At 36.6% G+C, this 17,409-nt stretch overlaps 2 protein-coding genes across 2 annotated transcripts; both read left to right on the top strand.

Moving 5' to 3' along the window:
* Nucleotides 1–10,423: 10,423 nt before the first annotated feature.
* LOC142233748 (uncharacterized) lies at nucleotides 10,424–11,410 on the top strand. Its single transcript, XM_075304771.1, has one exon. The coding sequence runs from the start codon at nucleotides 10,424–10,426 to the stop codon at nucleotides 11,408–11,410; it is 987 nt and encodes a 328-aa protein (XP_075160886.1).
* A 4,689-nt stretch (nucleotides 11,411–16,099) lies between these two features.
* LOC142233756 (uncharacterized) lies at nucleotides 16,100–16,924 on the top strand. Its single transcript, XM_075304782.1, has one exon. It carries the CDS (start codon nucleotides 16,100–16,102, stop codon nucleotides 16,922–16,924), a length of 825 nt encoding a protein of 274 aa, XP_075160897.1.
* The last annotated feature ends 485 nt before the right edge of the window (nucleotides 16,925–17,409 follow it).

Below are 17,409 nucleotides of genomic sequence, written 5' to 3' on the forward strand. Positions count from 1 at the left end.
TGGTTACAGTACACAGTCTCAGTGCCAATACGTGGTGTTTCGTCCCTCTTTTTGCGTTGCTTCTGGTTAGATCCCATATAGAAGAATACCCTAAACCATGGTACGGTTCAGTGTGTCGAAACACACTGCCTCTATCCCTAAACCGATAAAAAAATTATTTCCATACAGGCTCAAATCGATACCGTACATTATTGATATTTACCTAGCCAACCCCGTGTGGTACAATATCAATACAGAACGGTACAGACGGTACGCAAAGCATGAAAGTACCATACGGTATTAAGAAAGTACCAATATGGTATCAAAGTCTAAGCGGTATTAATAGTGGTCTTAATACCGGTTTGGTAAAATGTTAATACCTTTTTATTTCAACAAAACAAAAGTAAAAGGTCTTTGTTAATACCATAATAGCACCGGATGTACCAGATAAAGGGTGATACGGTCAAAATTTGGTCAATATAAACTTGATATATTTCTTTCAATTTTGCATTTAAAAAACCTGAACACCCCTTATTTTGAAGGTGTGTGTAGAATGTTGCTCCTATTTTGATTTTGGAATTCACTCTTCAAAATGCCGTCCAAGCAAGAAGAGCAGCGTATCAAAATTTTGCTCGCGCATCGCGAAAATCCGAGCTACTCGCACGCAAAGCTGGCAAAATCGCTAAAAGTTGCCAAATCAACCGTTACAAATGTAATTAAAGTGTTTGGGGAACGTTTGTCGACAGCCAGGAAGTCTGGATCGGGGGGAAATCGAAAACCGGAAGCCGCTGAGACGACAAAGAGAGTTGCCGGTAGTTTCAAGCGAAACCCTAACCTCTCTCTCCGAGATGCCGCAAATAAGCTGGGTGTATCGTCTACAACCGTACATCGAGCCAAAAACGAGCCGGACTATCGACTTACAAGAAGGTAGTGACTCCAAATCGCGATGATAAGCAAAATACGACGGCCGAAGCGCGATCCCGGAGGCTGTACACGACGATGCTGACGAAGTTTGACTGCGTGGTAATGGACGACGAAACCTACGTCAAAGCCGACTACAAGCAGCTTCCGGGACAGGAGTTTTATGCGGCAAAAGGAAGGGGAAAGGTAGCAGATATTTTCAAGCACATTAAACTGTCAAAGTTCGCAAAGAAATATCTGGTTTGGCAAGCCATCTGTACCTGTGGCTTGAAAAGCAGCATTTTCATAGCTTCCGGGAATGTCAACCAAGAAAATTACGTGAAAGAGTGTTTGAATAAACGTCTGCTGCCTTTCCTGAAGAAACACGGTTGTTCCGTACTGTTTGGCCGGATTTGGCATCTTGCCATTACGGTAAAAAGGCCATGGAGTGGTACCCAAGGACAAGAACCCTCCCAACACACAGAGCTCCGCCCAATTGAGAAATACGGGGCTATTGTCAAGCGGAACCTAAAGAAGACCAAAAAACTGCTAAGGACGAGCAGCAGTTCAAGGCAAACTGGCTTTCTGTGGCGAAGAAGGTGGACAAGGTGGCTGTACAAAATCTGATGGCAGGTGTCAAGCGTGAGGCCCGGCAATTCGGATTTAGAAAAGCGAAAGCCTAACTGAATATTTTTCCTGAATTTTATACTAATTGAACTTGAAAAAAAAAATTAATTTGATTTTTTAAATAAACGATTTCACCGATTTACACGCGTTTTCCCTTGACCAAGTTTTGACCGTATCACCCTTTATATAATTAGTTCGACAAAATTTTCTATAGAAATAAAATGTTGACATAATTTTCTATAGAAATAAAATTTTGACAAAATTTTCTATAGAAATAAAATTTTGACAAAATTTTCTATAGAAATAAATTTTTGACAAAATTTTCTTTAGAAATAAAATTTTGACAAAATTTTCTACAGAAAAAAAATTTTAACAAAATTTTCTACTAACAAAATTTTGACAAAACTTTCTACTAACAAAATTTTGACAAAATTTTCTACAGAAATAAAATTTTGGTAGATTATTTTTGGCGATATGGACCAATTTTTGTGTGATTGGCCATTGGCTATATATAACTATAGACCGATATGGACCAATTTGTGCATGGCTGTTAGCGGTCATATACTAGCGCAATGTACCAAATTTTAGCAGAATCGGATGAATTTTGCTGCTCCAAGAGGTTCCTGAAATCAAATCTAGTTGTTATAGACCATATACTAACACCACGTGCCAAATTTCAACCGCATCGGATGAATTTTGCTCCTCCAAGAGGCTCCGGAGCAGCGTTGCCAGAATTGTTTCACCAAAAACCGCTAGATTTGTCCAAAAAACTAGCCAAAAAAGCTAAAAAAATGTTAAAAAATAGCTAGAAAAAAAGCTAAATTTGTTTGTATCAAAAGTCATCAAATTTAACAAACTTAAAGGCTTTACTTCACTTAAAATGCATATTATTTTAATTATATTCATTTTAATTCCATTTCTGTGTGACTGTAAGAAAATCTAAGTCATATTAGCTCTGTTGGCGTACTCGATACATTTTGATTACTATCACAAATGTTTACTGGAAGTCCTTCGTTTATAAATATTTCCTAGTAAAAACATTTTTCCCAGTAAACTTGCAATTGTCAGCTGGTTAATCATCAAGTCCAATGTGCGATATATTGCACAATGTCACTTAGAACTGCATTAGAAAATATCAATATATTTCGTTTTAACTGAATTAATGATAAATTCGTGAACGTGTACACTTCTCCTAATTTTACCCAAGAGAACAAAACCCATTCCAACTGTCTTGCAAGTTTATACTGAATGACTTTTATTCGGAAATTTCCCATACAAACCTACTGTTGTCCAGTTTTCGTAAATGTAAATCCATTCCATTAATAAATAGCAGATTTGTTGTGATCCTATCACTACGAATTTTTTATTGCATTTTTTGATGTTAAAAAAAATAATACCACATTCAAAACTTTATTTCCTTAATTATTTCTATGTTCGGTTCCAAAGATTTTGTACACTAATGATTTTGGTATTGATTCCGAGTCAAATTTGAATTTATTAGTTTTTTAGGCTTTTTCTTCATGAGCTGTGCTTTAAAAACGTGCTAACGACAACTTAAATTTCCAAATTCAGGCTCGAATTTAGGTAGAAATTATTTTATGTATACGATTTTAAAATAAAGCTGAGTACTATTTTAAGTTTTCAAGCTGAAAACCAGCTTGTTTTCACGGTTACTTTTTATACCCTAAACCACATAGTGGTCAGGATATAATAAGTTTGATCGGCCAAAAAATGTGCCTACCAGAAATATTTATTTTAGACCCCATAAAATATATACCGATCGACTCAGAATCACCTCCTGAGTCGATCTAGCGCTTGGTGTCCGTCCGTCCGTCCGTCTGTCCATGTATTTGTTGTTCACAGGATTCCGGTCGCAATTATTAACCGATTTTGATTAAATTTGGTACAGGGAGTTTTTTTGGGCACAAGGACGAACTCTATTGAATTTGGAAGAAATCGGATCAAATTTAGATATAGCTCCCATATATATGTATCGCCCGATTTCGACAAATGGGGTCACGTTGCGCTTTTTTTCAAACGGATCGTCACCAAATTTGGCAAAAGGTAATCTTTTTCATCGCCCTTCAAGTCTGCAAAATTTCATCCAAATCGGTTCAGATTTAGATATAGCTCTCATATATATGTATAGCCCGATTTTTCTAAATTTGTCCGTAAAACCCTTATTTATCAACCGATCTTACTCAAATTTGGCTAAATGTAGTCTTTTATAGCACTAACTATATGTGCAAAAAATCATCGAAATCGATTCAGATTTAGATATAGCTCCCATATATATGTATAGCCCGATTTTCCCAAATTTGGCCGTAGAACCCTTATTTATTAACCGATCTTACTAAAAGTTGGCTAGATCCAGTCCTCCATAGTACTAACTATATGTGCAAAATTTCATCGAAATCGGTTCAGATGTAGATATAGCTCCCATATATGTATCACCCGATTTTGAAAAATTCGCCCCTAATAACCTTATGTTTGACCATACAGGCCTCATTTCTTAACTGATCTTGCACAAGGTAACCTTTTGTGGTATTAATCAAACCAGCAAAATATTATGCAAATTGGTTCAGATTTGGATATAGCTTCGATATATATGCATCGCTCGATTTTCCCAAATTTGGCCATAGTACTCTTATTTATTAACCAATGTTACTCAAATTTTGATGTACTAACCGATCGTACTTATACGTACTTGCAGCTCTTACATAAGAATTTTGCTCTATTTTTACAAATTTGTATTTATTACCCACACTAATTTAACGATTTGCTCTTTTTTAATAGTGGGCTCAATATTAGGAATTAGCCGGCAAGGCTTGATATTTAACAATGTGTGGTAAACTTTATTCCTGTAGAAAATTTTGTCAACATTTTATTTCTATGGAACATTTTGTCAAAATTGTATTTCTATAGAAATTTTTTTCAAAATATTATTTCTATAAAAAATGTTCTCAAAATTTTATTTCTGTGGAATTTTGTTTCAAATTTCTATAGAATTTATTGTCAAAATTTTATTTCTATAGAAAAATTTCTCACAAAATTTTGTTTATAGAAACTTTTTCCAAAATTTTATTTTTATAAAGATTTAACAAAAAAGATTATTAATTTGGGTAGAATTCTACCAACTGTGGCAACCGTGGTCGTAATACAAATTTATATTCTAAGTTATATACGTTGCATATTCATGTTTTAAGATAATAAAGTACTTAGAACCATTTTTGTTTTGTAATTTTTTTTTTTAATTTAACGAAAAATATAGTAGAGAAAATTGTTTGTGAATGTATGGGAAAGTAGGGAATTTTTTTGTCCTTGTAGGGTAAACCGAACATTTTCCCTGGCAACATTGACTATGAGCTATAGTCAGATTGACACAAAGCACCCATAGACATGTACCCCTTAATTTTCCTAAATATGCAACTGCGGTTTATCTCCCAGACCTATATGTTACCCCACAAATGCTTATGATTACTAATTCTGTAATGGTGGTTTAGGGTATGATATAGTCGGCCCCGCCCGACTTTCTACTTTACTTACTTGTTTTAATTAATTAATTTAGAAATATAAAATTATTTGCAATCATTCCTTGGATCTTTTCCATCCATTATTTGGTAAGACTTGAGCAAAATATAAACGTCTTCACGAATATATTTGTACTTTTAGTTTAGTGTGTTGGTGAAAACCCCGAACATAGTACTCACCATAAAATGTTGAAAAACCTCTTCTATTTTTGAACGCTATTTTGCTTTGTGGTATAAGATACAAAAACTCCGCAAATTTAAAGACTATTTCATTAATTTTAAGATTTTTTAGAATTTACCCTAGCCTTCCTTCATGAAAAGATACCCCTTTTTTAGTTGAATCACTTAACTATAATTTTGTCCTTATAGTTAAGTGATTCGACTTTATCGGCTTTTGGACAAGGAAAACAGTTTATATAAGAGAAATTCACAAATGCTATTATAACCAAAATTCGCGTTCGTATTTTAAGGACATGAAATCTATGGCCTCACGACAATATTTTTTTCAGTGTACAAAGCAATTCACTTTAGAATATTATAATAACATAAAAAGGATAAACGAGTCAAATGCTAATATTCCTAATAATTTACTGACAGTTTATATAAGGAATTTGTATGGTAATAGTAGATTTAAAATTTACGATAACTTTTATGAATACGAGGAAAAACTTTATAACAAGGTGTATGTGCTGCAAAAATGCTGGAATAATTATTAATGTTTCAATTGAACTTTGATATATGTGGAAAATCTTATTCTGTCAGTAAGGCTTAGATAAAAACGAAGTTTTATCCATATTTCAATAGGAACATGTCGGAAATAAAAAAGGTAAAAATAGCTAAAAGGGTCATGAAAAAAAGCCAGAAAAAAAGCTAAAGGCATTTTTTTCCCGCTAAACGTCTTCAAAAAAAGCCAATTCTAGCGGGAAAAAAGCTGAATTGGCAACGCTGCTCCAGAGTTCAAATCTGGGGATCGGTTTATATGGCGGCTATATATAAATATGGACCGATATGAACCAACTTTTGGATGGTTGTTATAGACCATATAGTAACACCAAGTACCAAATTTCAACCGGATCGGAAGATTTTGCTCCTCCAAGAGGCTCCGGAGGTCAAATCTGGGGATCGGTTTATATGGGGGATATATATATATATTTATGGACCAATTTTTGCATGGTTATTATAAACCATATTTTAACACCACATACAAAATTTCAAGCGGATCGGATGAATTTTGCTCCTCCAAGAGGCTCCGGAGGTCAAATCTGGGGATCGGTTTATATGGGGGCTATATATATTTATGGTCCGATTTGGACCAATTTTTGCATGGTTGTTACAGACCATATACTAACACCACATACCAAATTTCAAGCGGATCGGATGAATTTTGCTCCTCCAAGAGGCTCTGCAAGCCAAATCTGAGGGTCGGTTTATATGGGGGCTATACGTAAATGTTATTTCTATAGAAATAACATTTTGACAAAATTTTCTATAGAAATAAAATTTTGGTAGATTATTTTTGGCTCTAGTGGCAACCATGATTATGAACCGATATGGACCAATTTTTGTGTTATTGGACCAATTTTGGTATGGTTGTTAGCGACCATATACTAACACCAAGTTCCTAATTTGAACCGGATCGGATGAATTTTGGTTTATATGGGGGCTATACGTAAAAGTGGTCCGATATGGCCCATTTGCAATACCATTCGACCTAAATCAATAACAACTACTTATGCCAAGTTTCAAGGCGATAGCTTGTTTCGTTCGGAAGTTAGCGTGATTTCAAAAGACTGACGGACGGACGGACATGCTCAAATCGGCTCAGAATTTCAACACGACCCAGAATATACACCCAAGGAATTAGTTAGTAGGGACAGCAGAAAAGTCTGCTAAAACATCATAAAGTCTGCTGAAAAAGGGACAGCAGTCACTGTTTGCTGAAATAGCAAACATTTCCTGCTATTTTTGAAGCTCGATTAAACTAAAACATGTTCTATTTTGGCTAAAACAAATAAAAATGTCAACTTAGGAGCTATCCTAACATAATTAAAACAATATTTTATGAATATCTATAGTATTTGACCAAAAATCTGAATATTTATCGAATTGAGGCGTAACAGCAAACAAAATGTTTGCTGATCGTATTTAGGAGCTTGTAAGTATATTACAGTGCAAAAATATACTAAAAACTACTTTTGGTTCTTAAATATGCTTTGGGGAAAAATTTATAACCTACAAATTTTATAAATTGTTGTTCATTTGGCCCTGAAGTACAAAAATATAACAGCAGATATCGACTGCTGTTTTTAGCAGACTTTTTTCTATGAGTGTACATACTTTATGGGGGTCTTAGAGCAATATTTCGATGTGTTACAAACGGAATGACAAAGTTAATATACCCTTCATCCTATGGTGGAGGGTATAATAAAATTACTTTTAGTTTCTTTATTGCTGCTTTTTTATTCGTTTAGCATTGAAAAAAATTAATTATGTACTCATTTCTGCCCGCCACAGTATATGAAAGCTATATCTAAATTCCGTCGGATGTTTTCCAAATTCAATAGCGTTCGTCCTTTTGCCAAAAAAAAAAAAAAAAACAAGTAAGGAAAGTCTAAAGTCGGGCGGGGCCGACTATATTATACCCTGCACCATTTTGTAGATCTAAATTTTCGATATCACATCCGTCAAATTTGTTGGGTGCTATATATAAAGGTTTGTCCCAAATACTTACATTTAAATATCACTCGATCTGGACAGAATTTGATAGACTTCTACAAAATCTATAGACTCAAAATTTAAGTCGGCTAATGCACTAGGGTGGAACACAATGTTAGTAAAAAAATATGGGAAACATTTAAATCTGAAGCAATTTTAAGGAAACTTCGCAAAAGTTTTTTTATGATTTATCGCTCGATATATATGTATTAGAAGTCTAGGAAAATTAGAGTCATTTTTACAACTTTTCGACTAAGCAGTGGCGATTTTACAAGAAAAATGTTGGTATTTTGACCATTTTTGTCGAAATCAGAAAAACATTTATATGGGAGCTATATATAAATCTGAACCGATTTCAACCAAATTGGGCACGCATAGCTACAATGCTAATTCTACTCCCTGTGCAAAATTTCAACTAAATCGGAGTAAAAAATTGGCCTCTGTGGTCATATGAGTGTAAATCGGGCGAAAGCTATATATGTGAGCTATATATAAATCTGAACCGATTTCAATCAAATTTAGCACACATAGCAACAATGCTAAATCTACTTCCTGTGCGAAATTTCAACCAAATTGGGCCAAAACTCTGACTATTAGAACAATATTAGTCCATATCGGGCGAAAGATATATATGGAGCTATATCTAAATCTGACCCGATTTCAATCAAATTTTGCACACTTAATAGCACTACTTATTGTACTCCTAGTGCAAAATTTCAAACAAATTGGGCAAAAAGTCTGACTTCTAGGACCATATTAGTCCATATCGGGCGAAAGATATATATGGGAGCTATATCTAAATCTGAATCGATTTCAGCCAAATTTGGCACGCATAGCTACAATGCTAAATATACTCCCTGTGCAAAATTTCAACCAAATTGGGCCAAAACTCTGGCTTTTAGGACCATATTAGTCCATATCGGGCGAAAAATATATATGGGAGCTATATCTAAATCTGAACCGATTTCAATAAAAACTTGACTGTACGACTAAGTGTTATGTTTGTACAAAATTTCAAGCAAATCGGTATAAAACTCTGGCTGCTAGGTCCATATTAGTGCATATCGGGCGAAAGATATATATGGGAGCTATATCTAAATCTGAATCGATTTCTTTCAAAATCAATAGGGTTCTATTCTGACCCAAATTAGGAACATGTGCCAAATTTGAAAGCGATTGGACTTAAATTGCGACCTAGACTTTGATCACAAAAATGTGTTCACAGACAGACGGACGGACATGGTTATATCGACTCAGGGACCCACCCTGAGCATTATTGCCAAAGACACCATGTGTCTATCTCGTCTCCTTCTGGGTGTTACAAACATATGCACTAACTTAAAATACCCTGTTCCACAGTGTGGCGCAGGGTATAAAAAAACTCAGTCAGACCGGAATCCTGTAAAGAACAAATACAAGGACGGACACCAAGGGCTATATTGGTATATATTTTATGCGGACTTATATCAATAGGAACATTTTTTGGCAGATGAAAGTTATTATACTCTTTATGTGGTTTAGGGTATAAAAACGCCAATACAACAACAACATCCAGGAAAGCAGTTACTTCGACTGGACGCTGTTTAGATCTAGATTCTAGTATCGACTTTCGCGGGAGTCTCTCCCGCAAGTTATGCCCTCCTGGACAAATCATAATTCTTGTGTGTTTATCCCTCAGAATTTTAGCACATGCGTTTGACACAAGAGGGAGCAGTACTCCAATAGTGACATCATGTTACAAATGGTCTTCATATTTCTTTGAACGCCGAACCTTAACCCGTGTGGCAATCAATACCAGATCTATGTGATAACTGTAACTTGATTACCAAAGAAAAACAGACATTACGAATTCTTCCATTTCGATCACAAATACAACAATTTTGGCTAAATGACTTCAATTTTGGGCCACTTTGTGCCACGTTATATATATGTAAGAAATGCTTTATATCCACAATACTCGTATGAGCATCCTAACTTATATTCCATAGATTGTCTCACAATTTGATTTTCAAAACAAAATTGTGTAGGAATTGAGTCATAGGTCATCGCCTCCATTCATTCAGCCAAACAGAAAACAAGTTCCCATGCTTTTCATGCACCAACACGGATCTAATTTCGCACTATTTATAAAAATGTAAAATTCCTAATGTCACAAGAAACAAAAACAAAAAAAAAAAAAAAAAAAACAATCAAAACAAAGAAAAACTTGAAAAACCACCTACTCCATACATGCTACATGCTTCATGGACTTTTGACCTCCTTCTGACCAGGTATCAGATGAACGCCTATTGTCTTTGTCTATGGCTTGTGGAAATGACGTATGGGCTTTCATTTCTCTTCGGTCAAATATTCAAAAGAGGTTCATATATTTTGTGATACCTTCACAGAGGTCTACCAATAAATGCCATTAATCATAGCAAGAAAAAAATTAGGTAAACAAAACACAATGACACTACTATCACTTTTAGTTTCTAATCTGAGAATTGAAGGGAGTTTGAATAATGAATATTTCATTAGGCTCATTAGTCAACGACATAATAATTCAAGCCGCATGCCAAATGATTTTTATTAAAATGTATAAAAGTGAAATCTGTTCGTAGCAAGAACCATTCTCCTCCTTCGGTTCAATCTCGAGCAGTAATAATTGTTTTATCATCCATCTGAAAGGAAAAATGCGCTTCTTTGCCTTTGTTTTGTGTCTTGTGGCCGTGGCCAGTGCCGATCATTTGGCAGCGGATTATCATCCAGTGGATCGTTCGTATATACCTCCTGGTGAGAGCTCTGGATTAGGTGCTGCAGCTAGTAATGCCCAAGCTGCCATAGATGTTGGAAGTTCGGATGGCGCTTTTGATGCTGGTACTTCTGGTGCTTCATCCACATCCTTTGGTGTAGCTGATGGCGGATCTTCTTCATTCGGTGGTTCCAGCTCTGGCTCAGGATCTTTCGGAGTAGCCAGCTCAGATGACAGTGTTGTTGTTTCCAATGCCGCTGGAGCTTTCGATCATGGTTCTTCCGATCACTCCTTTGCCGCTACTCGATCTGGCTCAGATTTTGGTGTAGCTCAGGGCAGTTTTGACTCTGCCTCCAATGATAACTCTGTAGTTAGTGGTGGTCTCGAAAAGGAATTCTATACCTTCACCGCTGCTGAAGAAGATTTCAATGATGCCTCGGCTTCTCAACAAATTGCCAATTCTGTGAAGCAAGGTCTCCGTGTCGTATTCATTAAGGGCCCTGAAAATCGTGGTTTGGAAAATGCTGCCCTTGCTTTGGCCAAGAATGCTGCCAATCAACAGACTGCCATCTACGTGCTCAACAAACAGGCTGACATAGGCGAATTGGCCAATAAATTGAATGCTGAAACTAGAAATTCCAATAATGGACCTGAAGTTCACTTTGTCAAATATCGCACCCAAGAAGATGCTATCCATGCTCAACACACCATTCAATCTGAATATGAAGCCTTAGGTGGACATTCCCAGAACATTGATGGTGGTGTTGCTTCATCTTTGAATTTTGCTTCTGCCGCTCCTGCTTCTGCTGCCTCAGTCCGTCATAGTGCTGCAGTAGGAGGTGGAGCTTCTGCTTCTCATGCTGGCGCTGGTGGAAATGTGGGATCTAGCTATTTACCCGCTTCCGTTTTACGCCGTCTTCGTCTTTAAATTGCGATAATTTCTAAACAGTTACTAATTTTGTTTTGTTATTGTTATTTATTGATTAAGGAATTACAAGTGAATTAAAGAGTTACTTAAAATGAAGCCACAAGAGTGAAAAAGTTTAATTGCAAGATGAGTTCACAGACATTCACAAACAATCAATCATCCACCGTATGGAGGAAGTAAGAACGAACTACAGACGACTGGAGATGAGTTTGATTAAAAGCCCTCAGAATAGACAGATGGACGGTCAGTGATTGCCTTTGTAAGTGTTTTTGTTCGATTTTATGCAAGCAAGCAAGACTTAAGGTTGAGTTACATACCGTGCGGTAGGTTAGGTTGAGCCCGATGTATCAGGCTCACTTCAGTCCATTGTGATACCACATTGGTGAACTTCTCTCTTATCGCTGAGTTCTGCCCGCTTCCATGTTAAGCTCAATGACAAGGGACCTCCTTTTTATAGCCGAGTCCGAACGGTGTTCCACATTGCAGTGAAACCAATTAGAGAAGTTATGAAACACTCAGAAGTGTCACTGAGGATAATCCACCGCTGAAAAACTTTTTGGTGTTCGGTCGAAGCAAGAATCGAACCCACGACCTTGTGTATACAATGCGGGCATGCTAACCATTGCACCGCGGTGGTTCCCATGCGTTAATGCGTCAGTTGATTGAAGAGTTGAATTTTCTCTTTGAAAGCAACAGTTTTGTTAGAGTGCTTCAATTAAAAAAAATCAACCCTTCCATCAACTCATGGATTAACGCATGATATGTAACTCAACCTTTACTCCTCAGGGGAATAAACCTACGAAATCACTGAATGTGACTCTGCTGAAATAATTGAAACAAACAAGATTGGTCTACAAGTCTAAGTCTTTCCAAGGCTAACGCCAAGTGCAACCGTAAAGTGAACAACATTGTTCAACAGCTCAATGAAAAGGTTTTTACACTGGGAATCTTAAATGTAATCAAAGATGGAATGAAAGGAATGATAACCAAAGTTTCGCCTTTAGAATATTAACATTCAGCGAAAGGAATGTAGTTTACCCGACTGGACTATGTTTAAGTGTCTAGATCTCGGTTAGGTTAGGTTAGGTGGCAGCCCGATGTATCAGGCTCACTTAGGCTATTCAGTCCATTGTGATACCACATTGGTGAACTTCTCTCTTATCACTGAGTGCTGTCCGATTCCATGTTAAGCTCAATGACAAGGGACCTCCTCTTTATAGCCGAGTCCGAACGGCGTTCCACATTGCAGTGAATTAGAGAAGCTTTGAAACCCTCAGAAATGTCATCAGCATTACTGAAGTGGGTTAATCCACCGCTGAAAAACTTTTTGGTATTCGGTCGAAGCAGGAACCGAACCCACGACTTTGTGTATGCAAGGCGGGCATGCTAACCATTGCACCAAGGTGGCTCCCTAAGTGTCGAGATCTAATTCTGATATCAACTCTAACGGGAGTCTCCCGTGCAGATTATGTCCTCATGGTGTACCCCTCAGCACATTATTGCGTGCGTGCCTCAATAGGAAAGAACATTATCACTAATTTTTTGCGACACTGTTTTTGCTAGGAAATTATGGACCGACATGGAAAACTTTTTTCATGGTTGTCAGGTGCATACCCTAACATCTCGTACGGATGAAATTTACTTCTCCAAGCGTTTCCGGAGGTCAAATCTGGGGATCGGTTTATTTGGGGTCTTTATGCACTTATGAACCTACATCGACCAATTTTTGCATGGTTATTAGAGAACATATACTAACATCACGTAGCATGTTCTTTTAAGAGGCTCTGCAAGATAACTCTGGGGTCGGTTTATATGGGGCTATACCAAAAAATGGTCCGATAATGCCTATTTGCAGAACCTTCCGACCTACATTAATAACAACTACTTCTACATAGTTTCAGGTCGGTAGCTGGGCCCGTACGGAAAATATTGTCATTTAAACAGACAGACAGACAGACAGACGGACGGACATCGCTCAGAATTTCACAATGACACGAACATTTTGATGTGTTACAAACGGAATGAAAAACGTAGTATCCCCCCCATTCCTATTATGGAGGGTATAAAAAAAGTGTCTGTTGCGCTGACTTAGAAAAGTTTTTGATTTTATACCCTTCACCACTTCTGTGGTACAGTACAATAAGTTTGTGCATTTGTATGTAACGCCAAGAAGGAAACGTCAGAGACCTATCGTTTACTATACCGATTGTCTTAGAATTGAATTCTGAGTCGATTTAGCCGTCTATCTGTTAATGCAATTTTGTGTGCAGGTCGCAGTTTAAGTCCGATTGTCGTCAAATTTGGCACAGGGTCTTTTTTCCGGACAAAGACAATCGCTATTGTTTTTGGAAAATATCGGTTCAGATTTACATATAGCTGACATATATATTTATTACCGATCTAGTCATAATTGACGTGTTTATCATTACATCTCCTTCAAAAACCGTACATCCGAATATTTTATGAGTCTCGAAAAACTTGCAGAATATCATCCAAATCGGTTCAGATTTAGATATAGCTCCCATATATATCTTTCGCTCGATATGTACTTGTATGGTTCGAGATGCCTGAGGTTTACCTGATTTGCTCACAATTTTGTACAAAGAGTACAATTGATATTGTCGTCAATTGTGACAAATTTAGTTGAAATCGGTTCAGATTTAGATATAGCTCCTATATGACCACAGAAGCCAAAGTTTAACACCGATTTATGTGAAATTTTGCACATAGTGTAGAATTGACATTCTAGAAATGCATGTTAAATTTGATTGAAATCTGTTCAGATTTACATATAGCTCCCATATATATCTTTCGCCCGATTTAGATTCATATGACAACAGAGGCCAAAGTTTACTACCGATTTTCGTGAAATTTTGCACATCGAGTAGAATTGTCATTCTTCCAATGCTTACTAAATTTTGTGGAAATCGGTTCAGATTTAGATATAGCTCCCATTTACATCTTTCGGCCGATTTAGAGTCATATGACCATAGAGGCCAAAGTTTTATTCCGATATATGTGAGTCTATGTACAGGGAGTATAATTAATAATATAGCTATCCATGCAAAATTTGATAAACTCGGTTCAGATTTAGATAAAGCTCCAATATATATCTTTCGTCCGATATGGTCTTAATTACCCCTAGACGTCGGAATTTTGCCTTTAGTTTCTTAAAATTTTGTATATATAGCTTCCATATATATCGTTCGCCCGATTTAGACTGATATAATAACCGGAAACCAAAATTTCATTTCGATTTACTTGAAATTTTAACCTGAGAGTACAATTAAAATTTTAGTTTTGTGTACCAAATTTAGTACCAATTGGTATAGATTTTGATATAGCTCCCATATATACGCTTGATTTCGAGAAATATAGTAGAAAATGTCATATTTTATACCCATTTAAATTTAAAGTCTAATATTTTGTAAAAGTTTAAAAATATTTCTCCAAATAGGATCTGATTTAAATATCTGTATATGTAAACCTTTATATAAATCCCAACAAATTTGAAGAAGTTGAGATGGTAACAAAAATTTAGGTCTACATAGTGGTGAAGGGTATAGTATAGTCGGACCCGCCCGACTTTAGACTTTACTAACCTGTTTCTTTACTAACATTGTGTTCCACCTCAGGCATTAGCCGAGTTAAATTTTAATTCTATGGATTTTGTAAAAGTCTAACAAATTTTGTCCAGATCGAGTCAGATTTAAATTTATGTATTTGGGACAAAAACCTTTATATATAGCACCCAACACATTTGACGGATTTGATATGATATCGAAAATGTGGATGTGCAAAGTGTTACAGGGTATAATATAGTCGGCCCCGCCCAACTTTAGCCTTTCCTTACTTGTTTGTAAAAGAGCTAGTCTATGAGAAATTTATTCCATAGAATGAATAAGTAAATAAATGTGAAATATTTGGAATGGTACCAAAAATGTTGGGCTACAAAGTGGTGAAGGCTATAATATAGTCGGCCCTGCCTATGTGTCGACTTTCCTAACTTCTTTTAAATATATTTTATTTTTTTCAGTCTACATACTTACCAGACCCCTTCCGTAGGACAACTCCATGTGAAATTCATTGCATGCGATCCGATTTTGCAACACTTGGGGATCCAAAGAATTTTTTTTTCACTGCTTTTTCCTCACTTTATTTTGGAATTTGAAAACTCAATTCGAACTCAAAGAATTTTGAAGCAATTATGATATCATTAGTTACAAACTATTCGGCAATCTAAAAATGAAAACTGGACTGCCAAAGAATTTTGAATTGATCGACATTTATGCAGTTGGAGCTGCTAATAATATTCGTTAACCAAGTTAATAGCTGAAAGCTAAGCAAGTTATAGTAAAATATACCACATGCCTAAACATATGTTTGACATAAATAAATTAGTAAACTGGAGCATTAAAATAAATCAGAGTAGTGCTAAATAAATCAAAAGTGTGAGAAGTGTGGAATAGAATCGCTGAGAAGTATTGAACGCATTTGAATATTGCATATTCATATAAGAGTCATAAATCAATGAAGAACATCGGTGTTGACAGTCGAATGCAATATCGTTAATCGAAAGAAATACAAATTTTGTATAAAAGTTAAAACCGTATCAACTGGTAATCATTCTGAAAATCTTCTAGGTCGAATTTAATCAAACAATTCCAATTAACGAAAAACAATCTTAAAATGCGCGCCTTCATTGTCCTTTGTTTGGTGGCTACTGCTTGTGCCCAATCTGGATATAATTACGGAGTATCAGGTGGAGCCATTGGTGGAGGTTTTGCCAGTGGTGCTACAGGAGGATTTGGATCTGGTGCTTCCTTTGGCGGATCGGGTTCATCATTTGGTGCCTCGAGCTTTGGTGGTTCTGGATCTTCATTTGCCGCTTCTGGTCCTGCATTTGGTGGTGCAGTTTCTTCTTCCTTCCAGGCCCCTGTACAAAGCGAATTGGAAAAGGAATTCTATACCTTCACTGCTGATGAACAAGATTTCAATGAGCCTGCTGCTTCCAATCAAATTGCCAATAGCGTCAAGCAAGGTCTTCGTGTTATCTTCATCAAGGGCCCCGAAAACAATGGTTTGGAAAATGCTGCTCTGGCTTTGGCCAAACACTCGAACGAACAGAAGACTGCCATCTATGTTCTCAGCAAACAAACTGACTTGTCTGGATTGGCCAACAAATTGAGCACAGAAAGCAGCAATGTGAACAGCAAACCTGAAGTTCACTTTGTCAAATATCGCACTCAAGAAGATGCTGCCAATGCTCAAAGAGCTATCCAAGCTCAATATGATGCTTTGGGTGGTAAAACTCAACACTTTGATGGTGGAGTAGCTCCATCTTTGAATTTCGCCTCAGCTGGTTCTACTGGTGGATCTTTTGGCTCTACCGGTGGTTCTTTCGGTGCTATTGGCGGTCATAGTTCATTTGGCGCTTCTGCTGCTCATCATGGATCTTTTGGTGCTGCCACAAGTGCTTCCTATCTTCCTGCCAATGTTCATCGCAGAGCTTAATTGACTAAAACTCGAATATGTTTTTTGTTTTTTTGAATTGTTTGTTGTTATAACTTTTATTTATTTAATGGTACAATAAAATAATGTTCCATTGAAAAAACTCAGTTATTGTTTTTTTTATACCCTCCATCATAGGATGGGGGTATATTAACTTTGTCATTCCGTTTGTAACACATCGAAATATTGCTCTAAGACCCCATAAAGTATATATATTCTGGGTCGTGGTGAAATTCTGAGTCGATCTAAGCATGTCCGTCCGTCCGTCTGTTGAAATCACGCTAACTTCCGAACGAAACAAGCTATCGACTTGAAACTTGGCACAAGTAGTTGTTATCGATGTAGGTCGGATGGTATTGAAAATGGGCCATATCGGTCCACTTTTACGTATAGCCCCCATATAAAGGGACCGTCAGATTTGGCTTGTAGAGCCTCTAACAGAAGCATATTTCATCCGATCCGGCTGAAATTTGGTACATGGTGTTGGT

The sequence above is a fragment of the Haematobia irritans genome, chromosome 1 (assembly GCF_050003625.1).
Source record: "Haematobia irritans isolate KBUSLIRL chromosome 1, ASM5000362v1, whole genome shotgun sequence".
Taxonomy (NCBI): domain Eukaryota; kingdom Metazoa; phylum Arthropoda; class Insecta; order Diptera; family Muscidae; genus Haematobia; species Haematobia irritans.

Bases quoted from the DNA above. Each gene is read 5' to 3' on its own strand.
- LOC142233748 (XM_075304771.1), top strand. From the start codon at position 10,424: ATGCGCTTCTTTGCCTTTGTTTTGTGTCTTGTGGCCGTGGCCAGTGCC.
- LOC142233756 (XM_075304782.1), top strand. From the start codon at position 16,100: ATGCGCGCCTTCATTGTCCTTTGTTTGGTGGCTACTGCTTGTGCCCAA.